This window comes from Orycteropus afer, unplaced genomic scaffold (assembly GCF_000298275.1).
Source record: "Orycteropus afer afer isolate SDZICR_OR568_19922 unplaced genomic scaffold, OryAfe1.0 scaffold00020, whole genome shotgun sequence".
Classification (NCBI taxonomy): domain Eukaryota; kingdom Metazoa; phylum Chordata; class Mammalia; order Tubulidentata; family Orycteropodidae; genus Orycteropus; species Orycteropus afer.
This window is the reverse complement of record NW_006921607.1, coordinates 6670395-6687896: the sequence shown is the minus strand read 5'-3', so window position 1 is coordinate 6687896 and position 17502 is coordinate 6670395. Positions and strand designations below refer to the sequence as shown.

At 39.5% G+C, this 17502-nt stretch overlaps 1 protein-coding gene across 1 annotated transcript in view; it reads right to left on the bottom strand.

Moving 5' to 3' along the window:
• Nucleotides 1–17502, bottom strand: part of TPX2 (TPX2 microtubule nucleation factor) — a 54477-nt gene that overhangs the window by 27422 nt on the left and 9553 nt on the right. Inside the window, exons 3-10 of the mRNA XM_042783616.1 lie at nucleotides 16269–16395; nucleotides 12764–12886; nucleotides 11866–11967; nucleotides 10124–10245; nucleotides 8717–8865; nucleotides 7072–7243; nucleotides 3838–3979; nucleotides 2938–3154 (exon numbers count right to left, since the gene is read on the bottom strand). Of these exons, the coding sequence (XP_042639550.1) occupies nucleotides 2938–3154; nucleotides 3838–3979; nucleotides 7072–7243; nucleotides 8717–8865; nucleotides 10124–10245; nucleotides 11866–11967; nucleotides 12764–12886; nucleotides 16269–16395 (1154 nt within the window). The remainder of the gene's footprint in view (nucleotides 1–2937; nucleotides 3155–3837; nucleotides 3980–7071; nucleotides 7244–8716; nucleotides 8866–10123; nucleotides 10246–11865; nucleotides 11968–12763; nucleotides 12887–16268; nucleotides 16396–17502) is intronic.

Below are 17502 nucleotides of genomic sequence, written 5' to 3'. Positions count from 1 at the left end.
GAAGGAAATTTTCTTTGCTGGTTACCAGGGGTGGGAGGGTAGGATAAGGAACACTGTTCGATAGATAGAGATAAGTATTGATTTGGGTGAAGAGAAGAGCAATGTAGAGTGATCAATATGGTGGCACTGAGGAAGAGGAAGTCATAGAGGGGTACATGGGAGGTACAAACAACAAAGAACCCTTTTGCACATATAGTACTGTGCTGTCAATGAAGGCAAACACGGGTATATGAGTGGATAGATGGGTGGACAGGTTGAACTATTAGGTATGTCTATGAAGCGGGGAATGTACCCAAGACCATGCATAGGGTTGGCAGACAAATGGTTCTACAAGTGTATTTGTATGTTCTGTAAGAATTCCCAGAGGTATAGTAGAGCTGACAAGGGGCAAGGTTATGGTCATTGCTTGGTCACAGCCAGCTACCCAGAGGGACCATAGTCGCAGGGGACATCAAGCTCAATTGGCATAACATACTGCACAAAACATTGCTCTACCTCCTACTTTGGCGAGTAGCAACTGGGATCTTAAAAGCTTGCAAGCAGCCATGTAGATGCAACAATGGGTCTCTCCTCGTACAGAGCAAAGAAGAATGAAGAAAACCAAAGATTCGTGGAAACAATTAGTCCTTATGACTGGTACACCATGCAATCCTCAGCCTATACAACTATGAGACCAGAAGAACTAGATGGTGCCTGGCTACCACTGACAACAACTTGGAGGGGGATCTATGTAGGAGATCCTGGATAGAGAAGGAGAACAATGTGAAACAAAATTCAAAATCATTTGGGAAAAAAAGGACCATGTTTGCTGGTCTGATAGAGCCTGGTGGAATCACTGAGTCTGTGGTCCCTAGCTGCCCTTCAGGTCTGGAATTGCTTCCAGCCAAACAAAAGAGAAGCATAAGAGTTAAACATGTACCTGAGGTAGATATACTCCTTGGAGAGAACAATCATGGGAAAAAGAAGGGCTGTTTATGCACAGGGAGACAGCTCAGGGGGCAAAAGTGCATGGAGATATGGATACAGGGAAGAGGTAACTATCAGGAGGAAGTGGGAGAGGAGGTGTTGCATTGGGATAAATTGTAGTCAATGTCATGAGACAGAGTGTGTGTGAACTGCTGTATGGAAAGTGAACTTGCTCTGTAAACTTTCACACAAATCACAATAAAAATAAATTAATTAAGAAAAAAAATGGTTGATTTAAAAAATATTTAAAGTCAGTACTGATACACACAGAAGAGGAATAAAGATACAGTAAAAATTCTGAGACTCACAAATGAATTAGTTTTTTTTTTTAAAAGCAAAACCTTGCAGGTTATTTTACCATTAAAAACAAAAACAACAATCATAGGGGGAGGAGCAGGAACTTGATAAAAATAAGGTGTTAAAGAAAGGTGCAAATGAAGGTTACAGAAGTCTTGAGGAAGACATTACCCTCCACTTTCCTTTCCTTGCGGTAAAAAACATTGAATCCCTCTGGTTCCAGGATTCTGAGGTTTGCATACAACCTGCATTTCCCTTGTATTCAGGTACTGTTTCCTCACTGGGTAATGACAAAGGGGGTACACTCTTAGAAACTAATCACCTGGAGGGGGGTTACAGTGTTCAGCCTATAGTACACATTTGTTGTTGTTGTTGTTATGTGCCGTCGAGTCGGCCCCGACTCATAGCGACCCCTCCCTGGGTTTCCGAGGCAGTATCATTACGGAAGTAGGATTGCCCAACCTTCCTTCCGAGGAGTGGCTGGTGGGTTTGAACCGCCAGCCTTCTGGTTAGCAGTCAAGTGCTTTAGCCACTATGCCATACAGCACAGCAAAAGAGCACTATGAATAGGAGAAGACTCACATGTAGAAGTTCTCAACTGAAAAAGGATATTAATTATGCTTTTTTAAAAGTCTGGAAAATATAAACTTAAGGTTGCTTTTGACTTAAGTGTAAGAAAATCATATAAACAAAAGTAGGCACCCAGTTCAAGGTATATTCTGGTACAGTTCCACCTAAAACTCTAAAAGACAAGCAAAAAGAAAGAAGACAGAAAAAACATGGAGTGCTTTTAGTACCTGGACACAGGTCAATCCAAACTGTGGGGGAAGGTTCCCCATCTGCATGGAAATATATGTAAAAACTACCTTCACACTTCGCAGGTGTTTTCCATTGTTATTCTCTTTGACTGTGGCAGCTCTTCTCGATCACTATTATTTTGTCCAAAACCCTGACTGTGGGTCCATCCACTTTTGAGCCACTTCTCTAACCTAGTTTCCAGCTGGTCCCCTTTGTATGCTTCTCTCCAGCTTAACTGACCTACCCATAGTTCCCAGTAGGCGCTCTTCAGGCTTTTTTTTCCCATGTTATGGCTATTGCCTGGAATATTCTGCCCAGCCATCTCTGCAAGTCCAAAGTTTATCATATATTGGAGCCAGAGTACATTTCTACCTAGCTCTACCATATTCTAGATGAATGCCTTAGGAAAGTTACTGAACTTCTCTGTGCCTCAATACCTCATCTGAAACTTATGTGACTAAAGTAATCTACCCAAAGAGGTTGCTGTCAAAATTAATGTGCTAATTTACTATGTCCTTGCCACACAGTAAAAGTGCCAGCTATTATGATGATGATGACAATGACGATGACTACTACTACATATCGCCCAGGCTCAGGTCAAATGCTGCTTCCTCCACAAAGTATTCCCTGAACCTGGAAGAAATCACTTTCCTCTCTAAACTCCTCCAGTACTTTTAATTGTTCTCTCTCAGAGCATTGCAGTAACTTTTTATATTATTTACATGTTGTTTCCTTTACTAGACTTTAAGTTTCCTGAGAGGAAAATCCACTTTTAATCTGTCTCCTTATCATCTACAGCTCTTAATATTTATGCCCCGCATAGACGGTCATAAGCAGGACACCTCTGCCAGCCTGCAGAGCCATGACCATTCTTACCACAACATCTTCTAAGATCTTGGTGGGGCAAGGTCTGGAATGAAATTCAAAGTGTTCTTCCTCTGATTTCTTCTTTGACTCTCGCTCCTGGATTCTCTTCTCAATTTCCAAATCAAAGCCAATAGGCTGAGTGGGTGGCTTCACAGGTGGTTTCTTGGGCAAAATGGGCCCATCTTCAAGAATTCTGGGATCAAGTTCCTGTGCTTTGAATTTGTATCTGTAAGGTGGGAGTTTAATGACAATCACAAAAAAAATTTAAATAACATGAAAACTACACAAACAACAAGGTGGGCCAAAAGTAGAAAAATAATAATTAAGACTATCCAGCAAAATCCCAACTCTCTCCACAGTCATTATCTTCATGTCTACAGCAAAGAATTAATGAGACAGTCTTAACATTTCCACCACTTTCAAGATTCAAGCTTCTCTTTATATGGTAATTTCCTCCCTCTCAAAAAAGATCTAAAAGCAATGGAAGGAGAACATAGGAGATAAACTCTAGGTCTAAGCACATTAATTTCCAATTTCCTCCACTTAAATAAGAGGTATAAAAATCCCTTGGGTAACCATAAAACAGTGGGATCTATCTGAACTAATCTCAGAGGACAATCCTTAATAGTCTTCTTAATTGAAATTTTAAGTTCTCCCACCCCAATCTCTGTATTAGTTTTTTTTTTTTTTTTTCCTTTTTTTAAAAACCAATTTACACTCCAGGACATCTCCATATTACCAACTTCAGTCTTTTTATCACACAGGCAGGGGCACAGCCTGCAGAGTCTACTAACTCAAAACCCATAAATGTCCACGAGAAGAAAAACAGCAACTGTCCCCACTTCCAGAACTGAAAAGAAAGTAGGTGGATTCTTGGACCCTTCCTCAAACACTGCCAGTGGGACTTACTGTTGTAGCTTCTCAAGCAGCTCAGCTTCTTGATCAGCTGCACTTTTGTAGGTTACGGGCCTTGTGCGCTGTTTGGTTTGCAGTACGGGAGTCTGTGGGTCTCTGCACATCTTGGCTGCAGCAGATTTGGAGGGTAACAGGCCTGCAAACCAAGATCACAGATATTCACTGGCTCCCTAAAACCTAGTTTACCTGTAAGTGTAAACAGCCCAAAAATAGATAAAGAAGACAGAGTAGCTGAGCCTCCATGTTCAGTTTAGCTCACGCCTGGCAAACATTCAGTCCCTCCTTCCCTATCGGTCTCTACTGAGGAACAAGGCTAATGTAGCCTTTGGGTAAACTCTGTTGTCATCTTCTGAACTAAAATCTATTCTCGTCTGATGGGCTCTTTATCATTGCACAGGTCTTTACTTCTTTCCCACTGACAATCCCAACTATTTCGCTTGTTATTGGCAAATAAATTAATGCTTATTCCAACTTTAAAATAACACCTTTCTAAAGACCAATACTGTAAATTACTCCCAATTTTACAAATTCCCTGAAATTATCTACAACAAAGCATCAAGACTGCCCCTCAGAGAAACTCAAATGGAGAAAGCAAAATAGCTATGTCAAAGCACCAATATTAAAACCACCAAGACCTTTCCTAGAAAATAGATCCTTGATTTATCCGGCTAGGGACAACCTTGTCAATTTGCATAATTATACAGAATGAGTCTTCTAATTTAGATTTTATCGCATAACAGTAGCAGATTATTGTTATTTGCCATAGAGTGGATTCATACTGATGGTGACCCTACATATTCAGAGTAGAAGTGTTCCATAGGGTTTTCAAGACTGACCTTTTGGAAAAAGTTTCCAGGGCTTACTAAGAAGGTGCCTCTACATGAATTTGAACCTCCAGCTTTTTGGTTACTAATTTGGCACTTAACCCATGTGCATCACCCAGGCATTCCTTGTAGCAGACAGAAAAACAAATCTACCAATTTGAGAACTAACTCATGCTTCAAATATATATATAACCATTGTTGTTGTTGTTGTGTTGTTATTTGCCATCGAGTCGGCCCCGACTCATAGCGACCCCTCCTTGGGTTTCCGAGGCAGTATCACTATGGAAGTAGGATTGCCCAACCTTCCTTCCGAGGAGTGGCTAGTGGATTTGAACCGCCAGCCTTCTGGTTAGCAGTCAAGTGCCTTCGGCACTATGCTACCAGAGCTCCTTATATAACCATTATTTAGTTATAACTATACAAAGTTTTAAATGAAAATTACAAAAATGATTTTTCTCTCTATTCACAAGAAACAGAACTCTAAGATTCTCGTTGGCTGCCATTGAGTCAGCCCCTCACACATGCAGATCCCACAGTCAACAGACCAAAATGCCGCCCAGCCCTGCCCTATCCCCATGATCAGCTGGGTATTGGACCACTGTGATCCACAGGGTTTTCATTGGCTTATTTTCAGAGTCGATCCCCAGGTCTTCTTCACAGCCCATCTTAGTCAGGAAGCGCCACTGAATCCTGATCAGCTTCACAGCAACACACAAACGTCCACCAACAGGCAGGTGGTGGCTGTGCATGAGGTGCACCAGACCCAGGTGCCAGGAACCAAACCTGGATCTCCTGCACGAAAGGCAAGAATTCTACCACTGAACCACCACTGCCCCTATCAGACTCAAATCAGTTGTTGGCAAGTTGATTCCAACTTACGGAAACCCATGTTTTGCAAAGAACTGTGCCCGGACCTTTTGGAATCAGTTAGCCAGGCTTTCCTTTTCAGGCACCTCTGGGTGGGCTCAAACCAGCAACCTTTGGTTAATAGTCCAGCGCATAATCATTTATGCCATGCAAGGATTCCAGCCAAGGACTCCTACATGTATTATTTGAAAAATCATGTTTAATATTTAAATTTTCAACTGGATAAAAAAAGACATATTCTTTTCACAATATACAATTTGACAGAACTATTTTGGCTAGTAGAACATAATAACAACATTGAACATGTCTGGCTATATAAAACACAGGGCCAAACAATGCCTACTGAAGGGCAGAAAATGTTTAGAGAACCTCAAAGGCAAAACAACCGACCGATTTTCTTTGTCCAGTATGCTAGCTCTATCCTCTCAATACCTATTTTATACCTCCTCCACTCCTCAAACTTCTTTACCCTACTTCTTATAGTAGATAATCTTCATAAAGATAGAAGCTATTAGATCAGAATCCCTCACCTGCTCACCACCAAATCTACAAACCTACCAGCATTCACACCATTCTTCACTCTTCCATCCTCCTTTCAAAGAACAATCACATCACATCACCTGTGCCAAGTATCTCCACCCTACCAGCCTGCCTGCTCAGGGACTTAACCTATTGGTTACCTCCTCTCTCTCTAGTGCCTTCAGCTTCTTTATCTCTGCCAGTTACTTTCCATCACCCAGACACTCTCTCCCAATCCCCCACCTCCTCTGACTCTTACATCTCCCTCCACATTCACTGCACCTACCATTATTTGTTATGACTTATTTATTTGTCTTACTGTATTAGAAGCTTGAGTCACATCAAGTCCGTTTTGTTCACTTCTACACACCCTGCAGGAGTTCTGGTGACATGATATAGTGCCTAAGGCATTTGATTGCTAACCAGAAGGCTGGCAGTTCAAACCCACCAGCCACTCCTCAGAAAGAAGACTGGGCAATCTACTTCCATAGAGATACCACCTTGGAAACCCAAAGAGGGGTTGCTATGAGTTGAATCGACTCAACGGCAGTGAGTCGGGTTACACCCTATGGAGCCCCAGAGTAATGCAAACAGTTAACGCACTTGGCTGCTAGCCAAAAGGCTGGAGGTTCAAGTCCACCTGGAGGTGGCTCAGATGAAAGGCTTGGTGATCTACTTCTGAAAAATCAGCTGTGGTGCATAGTTCTATCCTGACACACATGGGATTACATGAGGAAAAACTGACTCCACAGCAACTGGTTTTGGTTACTCCTGCAACCCAGCACAGTGCATAGTTTACAGCAGTAAAACACTTGTTGAATCACTGAACAAAAAGCACACAACCTTGATGGAATGAAATGCCTTCATTTTCTATAGATAAAAAAATGCACTGTGTGACACATCCATTCTTTAGTGCAAAAACTAGGATTTCAACTAAAGGCATATTTGTTCCTAAGATACAGACAAAGAAAATTCTCAGGAAGATTTTAGCCAGCTATAATGTTGGTAGGAAACTTACTAATTTCATCCTTCTTGCTCCTCAAGTGATATCTGTTAGGAGTTCGTTTATGGAAGGCTTCAACTTGCTGTGCAAGTGGCACATATGTAGAAACCATTTCATCAAATGTTCTTTTCTTTCCTTGGGACAGATTGAAAGGCTTGATAATGGTGCATCCCTTAATCACTCGGGCCTGTAAACAGAGAATTTGTTCCCCAAATGAAGAAAATGTTAAGGAAGAGCTCAAATATATCACAAACAACAGATTCAGGACAGAGATCACAGGAAAGAAGACCTGTGTAAAACACAGATTATTCCTTTTAAATTTGTTAGGTCCTTGAGCAAGGCTTATAAAAGAAAAGAGGATGTAGTACTTAAGAAATGTGGTCTGTTCTACAACAGCACATGGCAAGGGCTACCAAGCACATTAACATTTTGAAGAAATCAAGAGTACTAGAAGGAGTGATGGGGGAGAAGCCACAAAGGCATCCCACCTCCAACAACATTTTTTAAAAAACTGATTGGGCTTCTGAGTCTGGAGCAGATCAGGCAGCTGCCTGATTGAGAATCTCTCCACACGTCTTGGGATCATTAATTTTGATGAAATTGGTCTCTGATTGAAAGCAAAAGTCTTCAAGTACTTATATCTCAAAAGAAGAAGCACAAACATAGGGTTTAAGATAGCAAAGAATTGACTTCAACTAACAATGAGGCTGACTGCAAATGCAAGTAGACACCATTAGTACTAAGAACTTTCACTTACTTATTTCGTTTTTGCTAGTGGTCTACTGGGGAGCTCTGATAGCACAGTGCCCAAGGCACTTGACTGCTAACCAAGAGGCTGGCGGTTCAAACCCACCAGCAACTCCTGGGAAGGAAGGTTGGGCAATCTACTTCCACAGTGATACTGCCCTGGCAACCCAAGGAGGGGTCACTATGAGTTAGGTCCGACTCGGTGGCACATAACAACAACAAAGTGGTCTAGTGTGTGATTACCCAATCAGCAAGGTAAGCATGGGCTCACGTATACTTCCTTACTAATCAAAAATTCTGCCTGGCATCTGTCTTTTTCCCAACTTCTTATAGAATCAAAGTCTCTTTTGAAATTTATAACTCCAGACAGGGACAGAGCACCCAATAAGCAATGTAAGCATGGGCTTAGTTGTGCTTACTTGATAATCCATAGTGAAGTCTCATATGAAACCCACATAAAATTGTTCACTAAGTAAGCACAAATAAGCCCATACTTATCTTGCTGATCAGGTAATCTGCCCCTGGTGGTCTGGTAACAAAATCACACAATCCCATTTTTCCCATAAGCCTTGTTATATTTTGTACAGAAATCTGCACACACAAGGTTTTTAAGAATTTTGTACAGTGGAAATGCCCCTTTCTGCAATTTGTCACACATAACACTACATGTTTTACATATGTTCACAATTTAGTTTTCACAGCAACGTGTTAAGATGGTTCCCAGAGAGATAGAGTGATTTGTCCAAGATCATACAGCTTACAGGGAGCAACGTAAAGATTTAGAGGTATCTTAATGCAAAAACATATGCTCCTCTTAATTACACTATTACAAAAAGTGACCATAAATACCACACCTGAAATCCCAACTGAATTACTAACAATGGAATAGTCATCTAGTCTATCAACCACTCACAGGAGATGGAGGATGCTTTCGCAGTTCAGATGCAAAGTTCAACTCCTTATACTCCTCCTGGTTCTTATGTTGTTTGATTCTTTCATCTGTGCAGAAGTGGAAGTCTACTGACTTGGTTACCTGGGTGACTGATTTCTTCACAGGTTGCCCTGAGTGAGAAGCAGAGTGAAATATACAGGTAACACTAGGGATAAAAAACATCAATAAATGTCATTTTCCTCTAGTCCTTTTGGTATTTCTACTACCATGGCTCTAACTTTGGTCACTATTTACATGTAAAACTTGGGATAGTCCTCAAGGCACTAATATATGTGTTCAATTCCCAAAGTGCTATGGAGTTTGTGGACTTCCCTCAGAGGCAAACTGCAAAGAAGTATACCAAAGAGAAGAATCCCATCTCACGGGGGCGGTCGTCACTCTGGAGATAAAGAGTAAGTGGGATACTTTTGACAGAAAAAGCTATGGATTGACTTTAAAAGCACACTTAACATTTCTAAATTTTGGGGGTGGTTTTCAACTTCTATACCCAGTAAGCAGGGATTTATGGCTTTGAGTCCACCAATTACGACTCTATGCCACAGAATTCTGGCCCCAACGTCAGCAACCTCAGTCATATCTTTTCTCCATAACTGCACCTAGATTTGCCTTAGCTTTCTTTTCCTCTGCTTAGGATGAAAAGGGCAGTGGGACTGGGAAATTGAGAGATTCCATCTCAATCCTAGTTTCTTCTTTTTCTAATACAAAAAAAGAAATGGGGGGGGGGCAGATTAAATTTACTTGAAGAAATGAGAAAAAGTCTCAAAGAAAAAAGGGGGTGGGTAGGTTGTGATATGACTTCTATAGGAACAGTGTGCTCTAAAAAATGGCCAATGTATAGAAAACTTTCTAGGGGATGATCATTGGGATATAAATGGAACCTATGTTCAGGCTTCTAAACAAACATATCTTTTTATGCTGACTACTGAACTACCATTGAAGAATACTGAATAGACTATGGACTGCCAGAATGGACAAATCTGTCTTGGAAGAAGTACACCCCAAATGCTCCTTAGAAGCAAGAATGATGAGACTTCATGTCACATATTTTAGACATGTTATCAGGAGGGACCAGTCCCTAGACAGGGACACTATGCTAGGTAAAGTAGAGGGTCAGTGAAAACGAGAAACGCCCTCAATGAGACAGACTGACACAGTGGCTCAAACCCAGAAACCATCCTGAGGATGGCACAGGACAGGCAGTGTTTGGTTCTGGTGCACACAGGCTCACTACGAGTCAGAACCGATTCGACAACATCTCACAACAACAAGTGATCTAAAAAGACTTTTTCACTTTACAGATCTCAGAAACCCTACCAGGATTATGTGAAACAGCCCCCATAGATCAGACTTAACCAGACCCAAGCTGACCTGCTCCTGCAAGAGCAAGTTTCTTGAATTCTTCATTTTTTTTCCGCATTTCTATCACCTCCTGCTGCATTTTCGCTCTCTTCTCCAACTCTTGCTCCTCAGTACTTTTTAGAACCTTTTGCCTAGAAGACAAATCAGTAAAGGAGAGGTGAGGAAAAGAGAAAGGGGCTCAGACTTCAAAAGAATCTAAAGGCATTACATAGATTTTTTAATCTGTGATACAATAATCATAGAAACCTAAAAGGTGTTATCTCATGAATTGATACTCATGACACTGTAATAAAAAATTAGGTAGCACTATAAAATTAAGATGCACAATTTACACCAAAATATTTTTAAAATTTCAAAAGAAAAGCAGCTAAAATATACTATAGAGGAAATTACAAAAGATTCACAGATCTGACTATATATATAATGATTAGCTTCTACGCCACAAAAACAAACTAAAATTAAAAGACCAATAGAATGAGGAAACTATTTGCAACAAATCTGGCAAAGCATTAATACACATAAAATATATAGTATGACAGAAAGAACACACTAGGAGTGAAGACAACCATGGTTTAAACTCCAACCCTATCATTTCATTTTCTGCCTAGAATCTTGAGAAAAATATTTAACCTCTCGGTTTTGTCCACTATAAAATGAGAAATGTAAATACTTATCCTCACAGAACATTTGTGACTATTAAATCAGATGTTTCTGACGTGCCTAACACATACAGCTCACCATAGTGCTTAGTATTAATGAGAATACCACTAAGACCAGAGGTAAAGAAAGAAAGAGACAATTCAGCCAAAAGATGTTTGAAGTAACAGTAATACAATCTTGTCAGCAGTTGAATAAATAAAAGTGTAAATAAATTGATGCCATTTTATATCAACTAAATTTGAAACAATGTTTAAATTAAAAAAAAAGCAATGTAGATGATACTGAGGTAATGAAAATATTCACATCAAAGCTGGTGGCATTGTAAATGAGTACATTCCTTTCAGAAATAAAACTGGTAATAAATATTGATAGTTATAAACTGGTCATACCCTTTGATCAAGGAATTTCTGAATCCTGAGAAAACGAGTCAAAGAAAAGGCTCTGACTACAAAGGTGCTCACTGACTTATAACAGTAAAAACTTTAATAGAAGATGGTTAAGGTAACTTGATAGAATACTAACAATCTTTCAAAAAAGGATAATGTGAAAATTTTGTAACAGCACAGGAAAAAGAAAGTGAAATCGTGTCGTGTGAAAGAAATAAAGCAGAATCCAAAGGTTGTTCATACACTGATTATAAAAATTTGTATGTTTATTTTTACAAAGGCAGAAAGAAGCCTGAAAAAAATGAACACTGTTCGATTTAGGTGATAAGAAGTTTTTCTTAACATTCAATGCTTCAGCATTTACCAACTAACCAAACCCACCGCCACTGAGTTGATTTCGACTCATAGTGTCCCTACAGGACAAAGTAGAACTGCCCCATAGGGTTTCCAGGTTGTAAACCTTTATGGAAGCAGCTTCCTCCTGCAGAGCAACTGGGAAGTTCAAACTGCTGGCCTTTTGGTTAGCAGATGAATGCCTTACTACTATACAACCCGAGCTCCTAGCACCCACCAGAATACATTAAACAGTTCACCATGATCACAGCTTCAGGAGGTTGTTCAAGGTCCATGTGCACCAGACAGACTGCAGATGTACCCATTTGTAATTTCATTCACTCTAAAGTTTAATTCAGGGAGGAAACATACCTTACAGGTGGTGTACAAGACACAGTATGTCTGCTCTTGGTTTTCTCTGGAGTATCTTGATGAGCACTTCTTTCTTCCTCTGGCTTCTTTCTGTTGTTAGAACTTGAGTTCAAAAGAACAAAAAATATCCCCTCAATTCTGTAAAACATACCCCATAGTACCATCTGCCCCCAAATCTACCACATATATCTTCACTTTTCTCATTCTTTAGGACAACAAGCATGCCCAACCACAAGATTCTTCCAAAAGCATTATCAGATCTTATATACCAATGGGTTAAATTTTGAGAAAGCCAATGGAAGTCAAGGTAATAATTGTCCAGCAGAGGCAAGGGAGGGGAAGTGGGATTCCAACTCCTAGTCATCAAACAAACACATGGATTACCTTCCCAGCCAGTATCTATTCTACTTTCTTTCTTATCAATAGAACCTCAATTTTCTTTAGGGTGGCAAGGTACTAAGCCAAAAGTACTATACTTACTTCCACAGCCTCTACTGTAACTAGGGGGGATATCTAAGTGATACAATTTGGGCATGTGAGATATAATACCTCTTAAATTTCTGGAAAAGATTTCACTTTCCTAATATGAGTCCCACCCCTCTTCCTTCTTCTCTTAAAGATGGCTGTGATACCTAGAGGTATAGAAGATACCTTACGACACTGATGCAACAGCACAAAGAAAAAAGCTAAGAAACATATACTGACCCTGACGTTGTTCAGCCACTGAACCCGAGTCAGCAGTGAACTACTCTTTAAACTTCTGTGAAGCACATAAATCACTGCTACTTCCTAATCAAACAGGTATTACTGGCAGCAAAATGTAGTCTTTATTCATAAAGATAAGAACAAGGACCATGTATTCAACCTATAGCAACTAACAGAAGCTGTAGCTACTTACACTTTCATTTTTTTAGAGGGTGGAATTTCATTAATGATTACAGAAGTGGCGCATCTCTTGGCTTTCATTTTTACATGATGGTTTTGTTCCAAATCTTTCTGAGCAGAGAGCCTAATAGATCTCCTATGGCAGAGGAATTGACAAAATCTGTCAGCAGTGAATACATCTAGGAAAGATACACAAATATTTCTCAAAAATGAAAGAGTGTATCAAACTGCAAAGGGCTATAAAAAAAACCTTAGTGGTGTTATTTCCATGCTAAAAATCTAATCTCTTCTTATCTGATAGTTTTTGAAATTCAATCATAAAATTTTGGTACTTGACTATGTTGGTTTTGTACACGGACCTCAATGAAGCTGACTTGGAAAGAAAAAAAAGAATCATTGGCAATCACCCTCCTTTTACAGGTAAAAGTCAAGTAACATGAGGTGATCTAAGCCTGTTACACAGCTAGTTACCATCAGACTTAAAATTAAAGGCAAGATCTCCTTGACATTAGCTAAAGCTTTCATTCTCTTCTTTTTCTATTAGCTACCCTATCACTCTCCTTTCTTTAGAAAAAAAAACAAAAACTATATGTATATATAATAAATAAATAACACATACCAAAAAGTATACAGAACAAAAATAAATAGTTAAATGAAGGCTCATGAAATCATCACCTAGGCCAAGAAACTTAACACTTGCAGCAGACAACTATCCCGAGTTCTACAGGAATCGTTCCCTTTTCTGTATCACTTACTTAGATTCTTGTTTAATTTCTCTCAACACTTTCTGTGTAAAAGCCTAGACGCTGTAAGATTTTTTTCTGTATTCAAATTTTTATGCTATTGCATAGACTAATTTTTATGCTATTGCATAGACTAATTTTTAAATATTATGGAGAATTTAAAAAATATTTTAAAATGGAGTGAATAATATAATGAACTGCTATGTACTCATCATTTGGCTTCAAAATTTATTAACTCATAACCAATCTTGTATCAGTTTTCCTTTCCTCCAACTCCCTTAGATTTTGAAGCAAATTCCAAATTTCATCTTTCATATGAATATTTTCCTATTAATCCCTAAAATAAAGGACTCATAAAAAACATATATATACAAGTATTTTGTTAAGAGTGTAATGGACAATGAGATACCATCTCACCCCTGCAAAATGGCACTGACCACAAAACAGAAAACAGCAAATGCTAGTGAGGGTGTGGGGAGATTGGAACTCTTACACTTTACTGGTAAGATTGTAAAATGGTACAACCACTATGGAAAACAGTGTAATGTTTTCTCAAAAAACTAGAAATAGAAATACCATATGATCCAGCAATCCCATTCCTAGGTATATATCCTAGATAAATAAGAGCAGTGACATGAATAGAAATATGCATAACCATGTTCACTGCAGCATTACTCATAATAGCAAAAAGACAGAAACAACCTAAGTGACCATCCACGGATGAATGGATAAACCAGATGTGGTACATATACACAATGGAATAAAGATAAAGAATAATGGCGAATTCATGGAACATCTTATAACATAGATGAATCTGGAGGACATTACGCTGAGTGAAATAAGGCGATCATAAAAGGACAAATATTGTATGATACTTTTATAAAAAGACAAGAATAGGTTTATACACAGAAAGCAACATTCTTAGATGGTTACCAGGGATGGGAGGGGGAGAGAGGGAGAACTAGATAGTAGACAAGAATTAATTCTGGTAAATAGAAAGGCAATATACAATACATGGGTAAGTCCAACATGACCAAGGCAAAGGAAGACACAGAGATACACAAGAATAAAGGACAACTGTGGTAAATGTTACAGCTTATGCAATTTTGCAACAACGGTAATAACAACCAAAAATGTGTGAGTGGTTACATACATAGCTACCTATGCTAGACAGGTGTAGGAGAGCAGATGGGAGTACATACACATGCATATATATAGTTATGGGCATTTGTATACACATATTTTATGTATTACATATATATTCATACATAGAGCACATAGGGGGTACAGTTATGGAAACTTCTTAGACATATCCAACACCTTGTGGGATGGCGTTACTGGGCTTGGAGGCTAAGGATCATAGTCTTAGAACATCTAGGTCAACTGGCATAACATAGTTCATAAAGATAATGTTCTATACCCTATTTGGTGAGTAGCATCTGGGGTCTTAGAAGCTTGTAAGCAGCCATCTAAAACACCTGACAGAGATATTGGTCTCTTCCCATGTGGAACAAAGGAGAGTGAAGAAAATCAAAGGCTCAAGGAAGCAATTAGTCCAAAGGACTAATGGCCCACACAAACCACAGCCTCCTCTATCCTGAGGCCAGAAGAATCAGAACGGTGTCCAGCTACCACTAACAACCACTGACAACTACTCTGACCAGGGACACCAGAAGGCCCCAGTTAGAATGGGAGAAAACTACAGAACAAAACTCTTAAGTTATAAAAATGACCAGACTTACTAGACTGATAGAGACTGGAGGAATCCCCAAAATTATTGCCCTTTTAACCTGGAAGTGAAGACACTCCTGGAGGTTACCTTTTAGCCAAATAATAAATTGAGTTATAAAATAAATAATAACACTTGTGCAGAATGTGCTCCTCAGAACAATCAACTATACGAGAACAAATAGGCAAAACTGAGAAGGCAAGGAGGGGTAAGGAAACTGAAGGGATGGGAATGGGAAAGGCAATGTGGAAATGCAGAGAATGACGACATACTGTGGGGGGACATCAAACAACGTCACAGCACAATCTGTGCATAAACTATTGAATGGGAAACTAATTTGCTATGTAAACTTTCACCTGAAGCACAAAAAAATGTTCAAAAAAAGTGTAAGGGAATTCTAAGACAAAAATGCTTAAGAACTGCTACTTTATTCTATTACAAGGAGATGAACCACAAGTCTGAGAAGTGGCTGTGTAGAGAGAGATTATTTCAATCAATGCCATTTGAAGGCAACTCCTATTAAGACAGTTCCCAAACACTGTCTTTTTGTTATCAAAAAGAGGATATTGATGCAAAATTCAAAGACATTAGATTCCCCAGAAATTCTGAATCCATTAGGGCCACAATTGCAAGTTAACCTCTCCATCCAACCCTGACATAATTTATTCATCTTTTGCTCCCGCCTAGCAGTATTAGGCACTGGGGGTATACCATATTTGCCCTTAGGAGGTTTATTTTAACCTAGTTAACAGGAAGTAAAAAAAAAAAAAAAAAAAATTGTCATTCTGCAAGGGCATTGGAATGATCAGAGTTTGAATTCTGACTCTGAGATGAACTTGCCTTGGGCAAGTAACCTAGTACCTCTGGTCTCTTATCTATGAATTAAGCATTACCTACAACTAATAAATTGTTAGGAAGATTAAGTAAGGTAACATAAACAAAGAGTCTAATGCTATATGGGACATATAAAAGGTGCTGTGTCTAGTAATTATTCATTCAACATTATTAATACAACCACTACTTTTAAGTCCTGGAACAAGTCTTACCTCTTAGGATGGGCTGGAGTATTTTTTGATGTACTCCCCCCTACTTCCAAGGAAGAGCAAGTATTTGATGGAATGGATTGTTCCAACTGATTTTCTTTTTCTGCCTCTTTGTAGTAAGTGTTATCAACTGCAGAAGACCAAAAACAAGTTAGTACTCAAAATCCAAAGAAATAAGTTGGAGATGAGAGACACATATATGACTTAATAAGGAATATTGGTAGCATAGTGCCTAAGGCACTTGACCACTAACCAGAAGGATGGCGGCTCAAACCCACCAGCCACTCCTCGGAAGGAAGGTTGGGCAATCTACTTCGGTAGCAATACTGCCTTGGAAACCCAAGGAGGGGTCGCTATGGATTGGATCCGCCTCGAGGGCACATAACAACAACAACAAATTGAAAATATAAATATACATACAAATGGACGTGCGCATGCGCACACGCGCGCGCACACACACACACACACGGCTCTTTATTGTTAGTTGCCATGGAGTCGATTCTGACTCATGGTGACCCCATGTGTTACAGAGTAGAACTGCTCCATAAGATTTTCTTGGTTGCAATCTTAATGGAAGCAGATCTCCAGGCTTTTTCTTCTGCAGTACTGCTAGGTGAGTTTGAACTGCCAACCTTCAAGTTAGCAGTTGAGCACAAACTGCACTGCGCCACCAGAGCTCCCACATGGAGCCGCCTTAAGCAGTGGAACATTTAGTCCCAGTGAAATCTTATGCCTATACATATACAAAACAAAAAACAAAAAACCCTAACTTACTGCCATTGAGTCAATTCCAAATCATAGCTACCCTAGAAAAACAGGGTAGAACTGCCCCATAGGGCAAGTTTCCAAGGCTGTAAATCTTTATTGGAGCAGACTGCCACATCTTTTTCCCTCAGAGCAACAGGGGTTTCAGTCAGCAGCTGAGCACTTAACCACTATGACACCAGGGATCCTTGTATAGCCCTCCATATATTACACACGTGTATATATGCATATTTATACATGTACATGTGGGATGTGTTGATAGGTGGTACGAATACACATACACACATAAATATACACATATACATCAAATCTCAATTCAACTCACGGCCATCAAGTTGTTTCCGACTCACAGCAACCCCTCCTTGGGTTTCTAAGGCAGTATCTCTACAGAAGTAGATTGCCCAACCTTCCTTCTGAGGATTGGCTGGTGGGTTTGAACTGCCAGCCTTCTGGTTAGCAGTCAAGTGCCTTA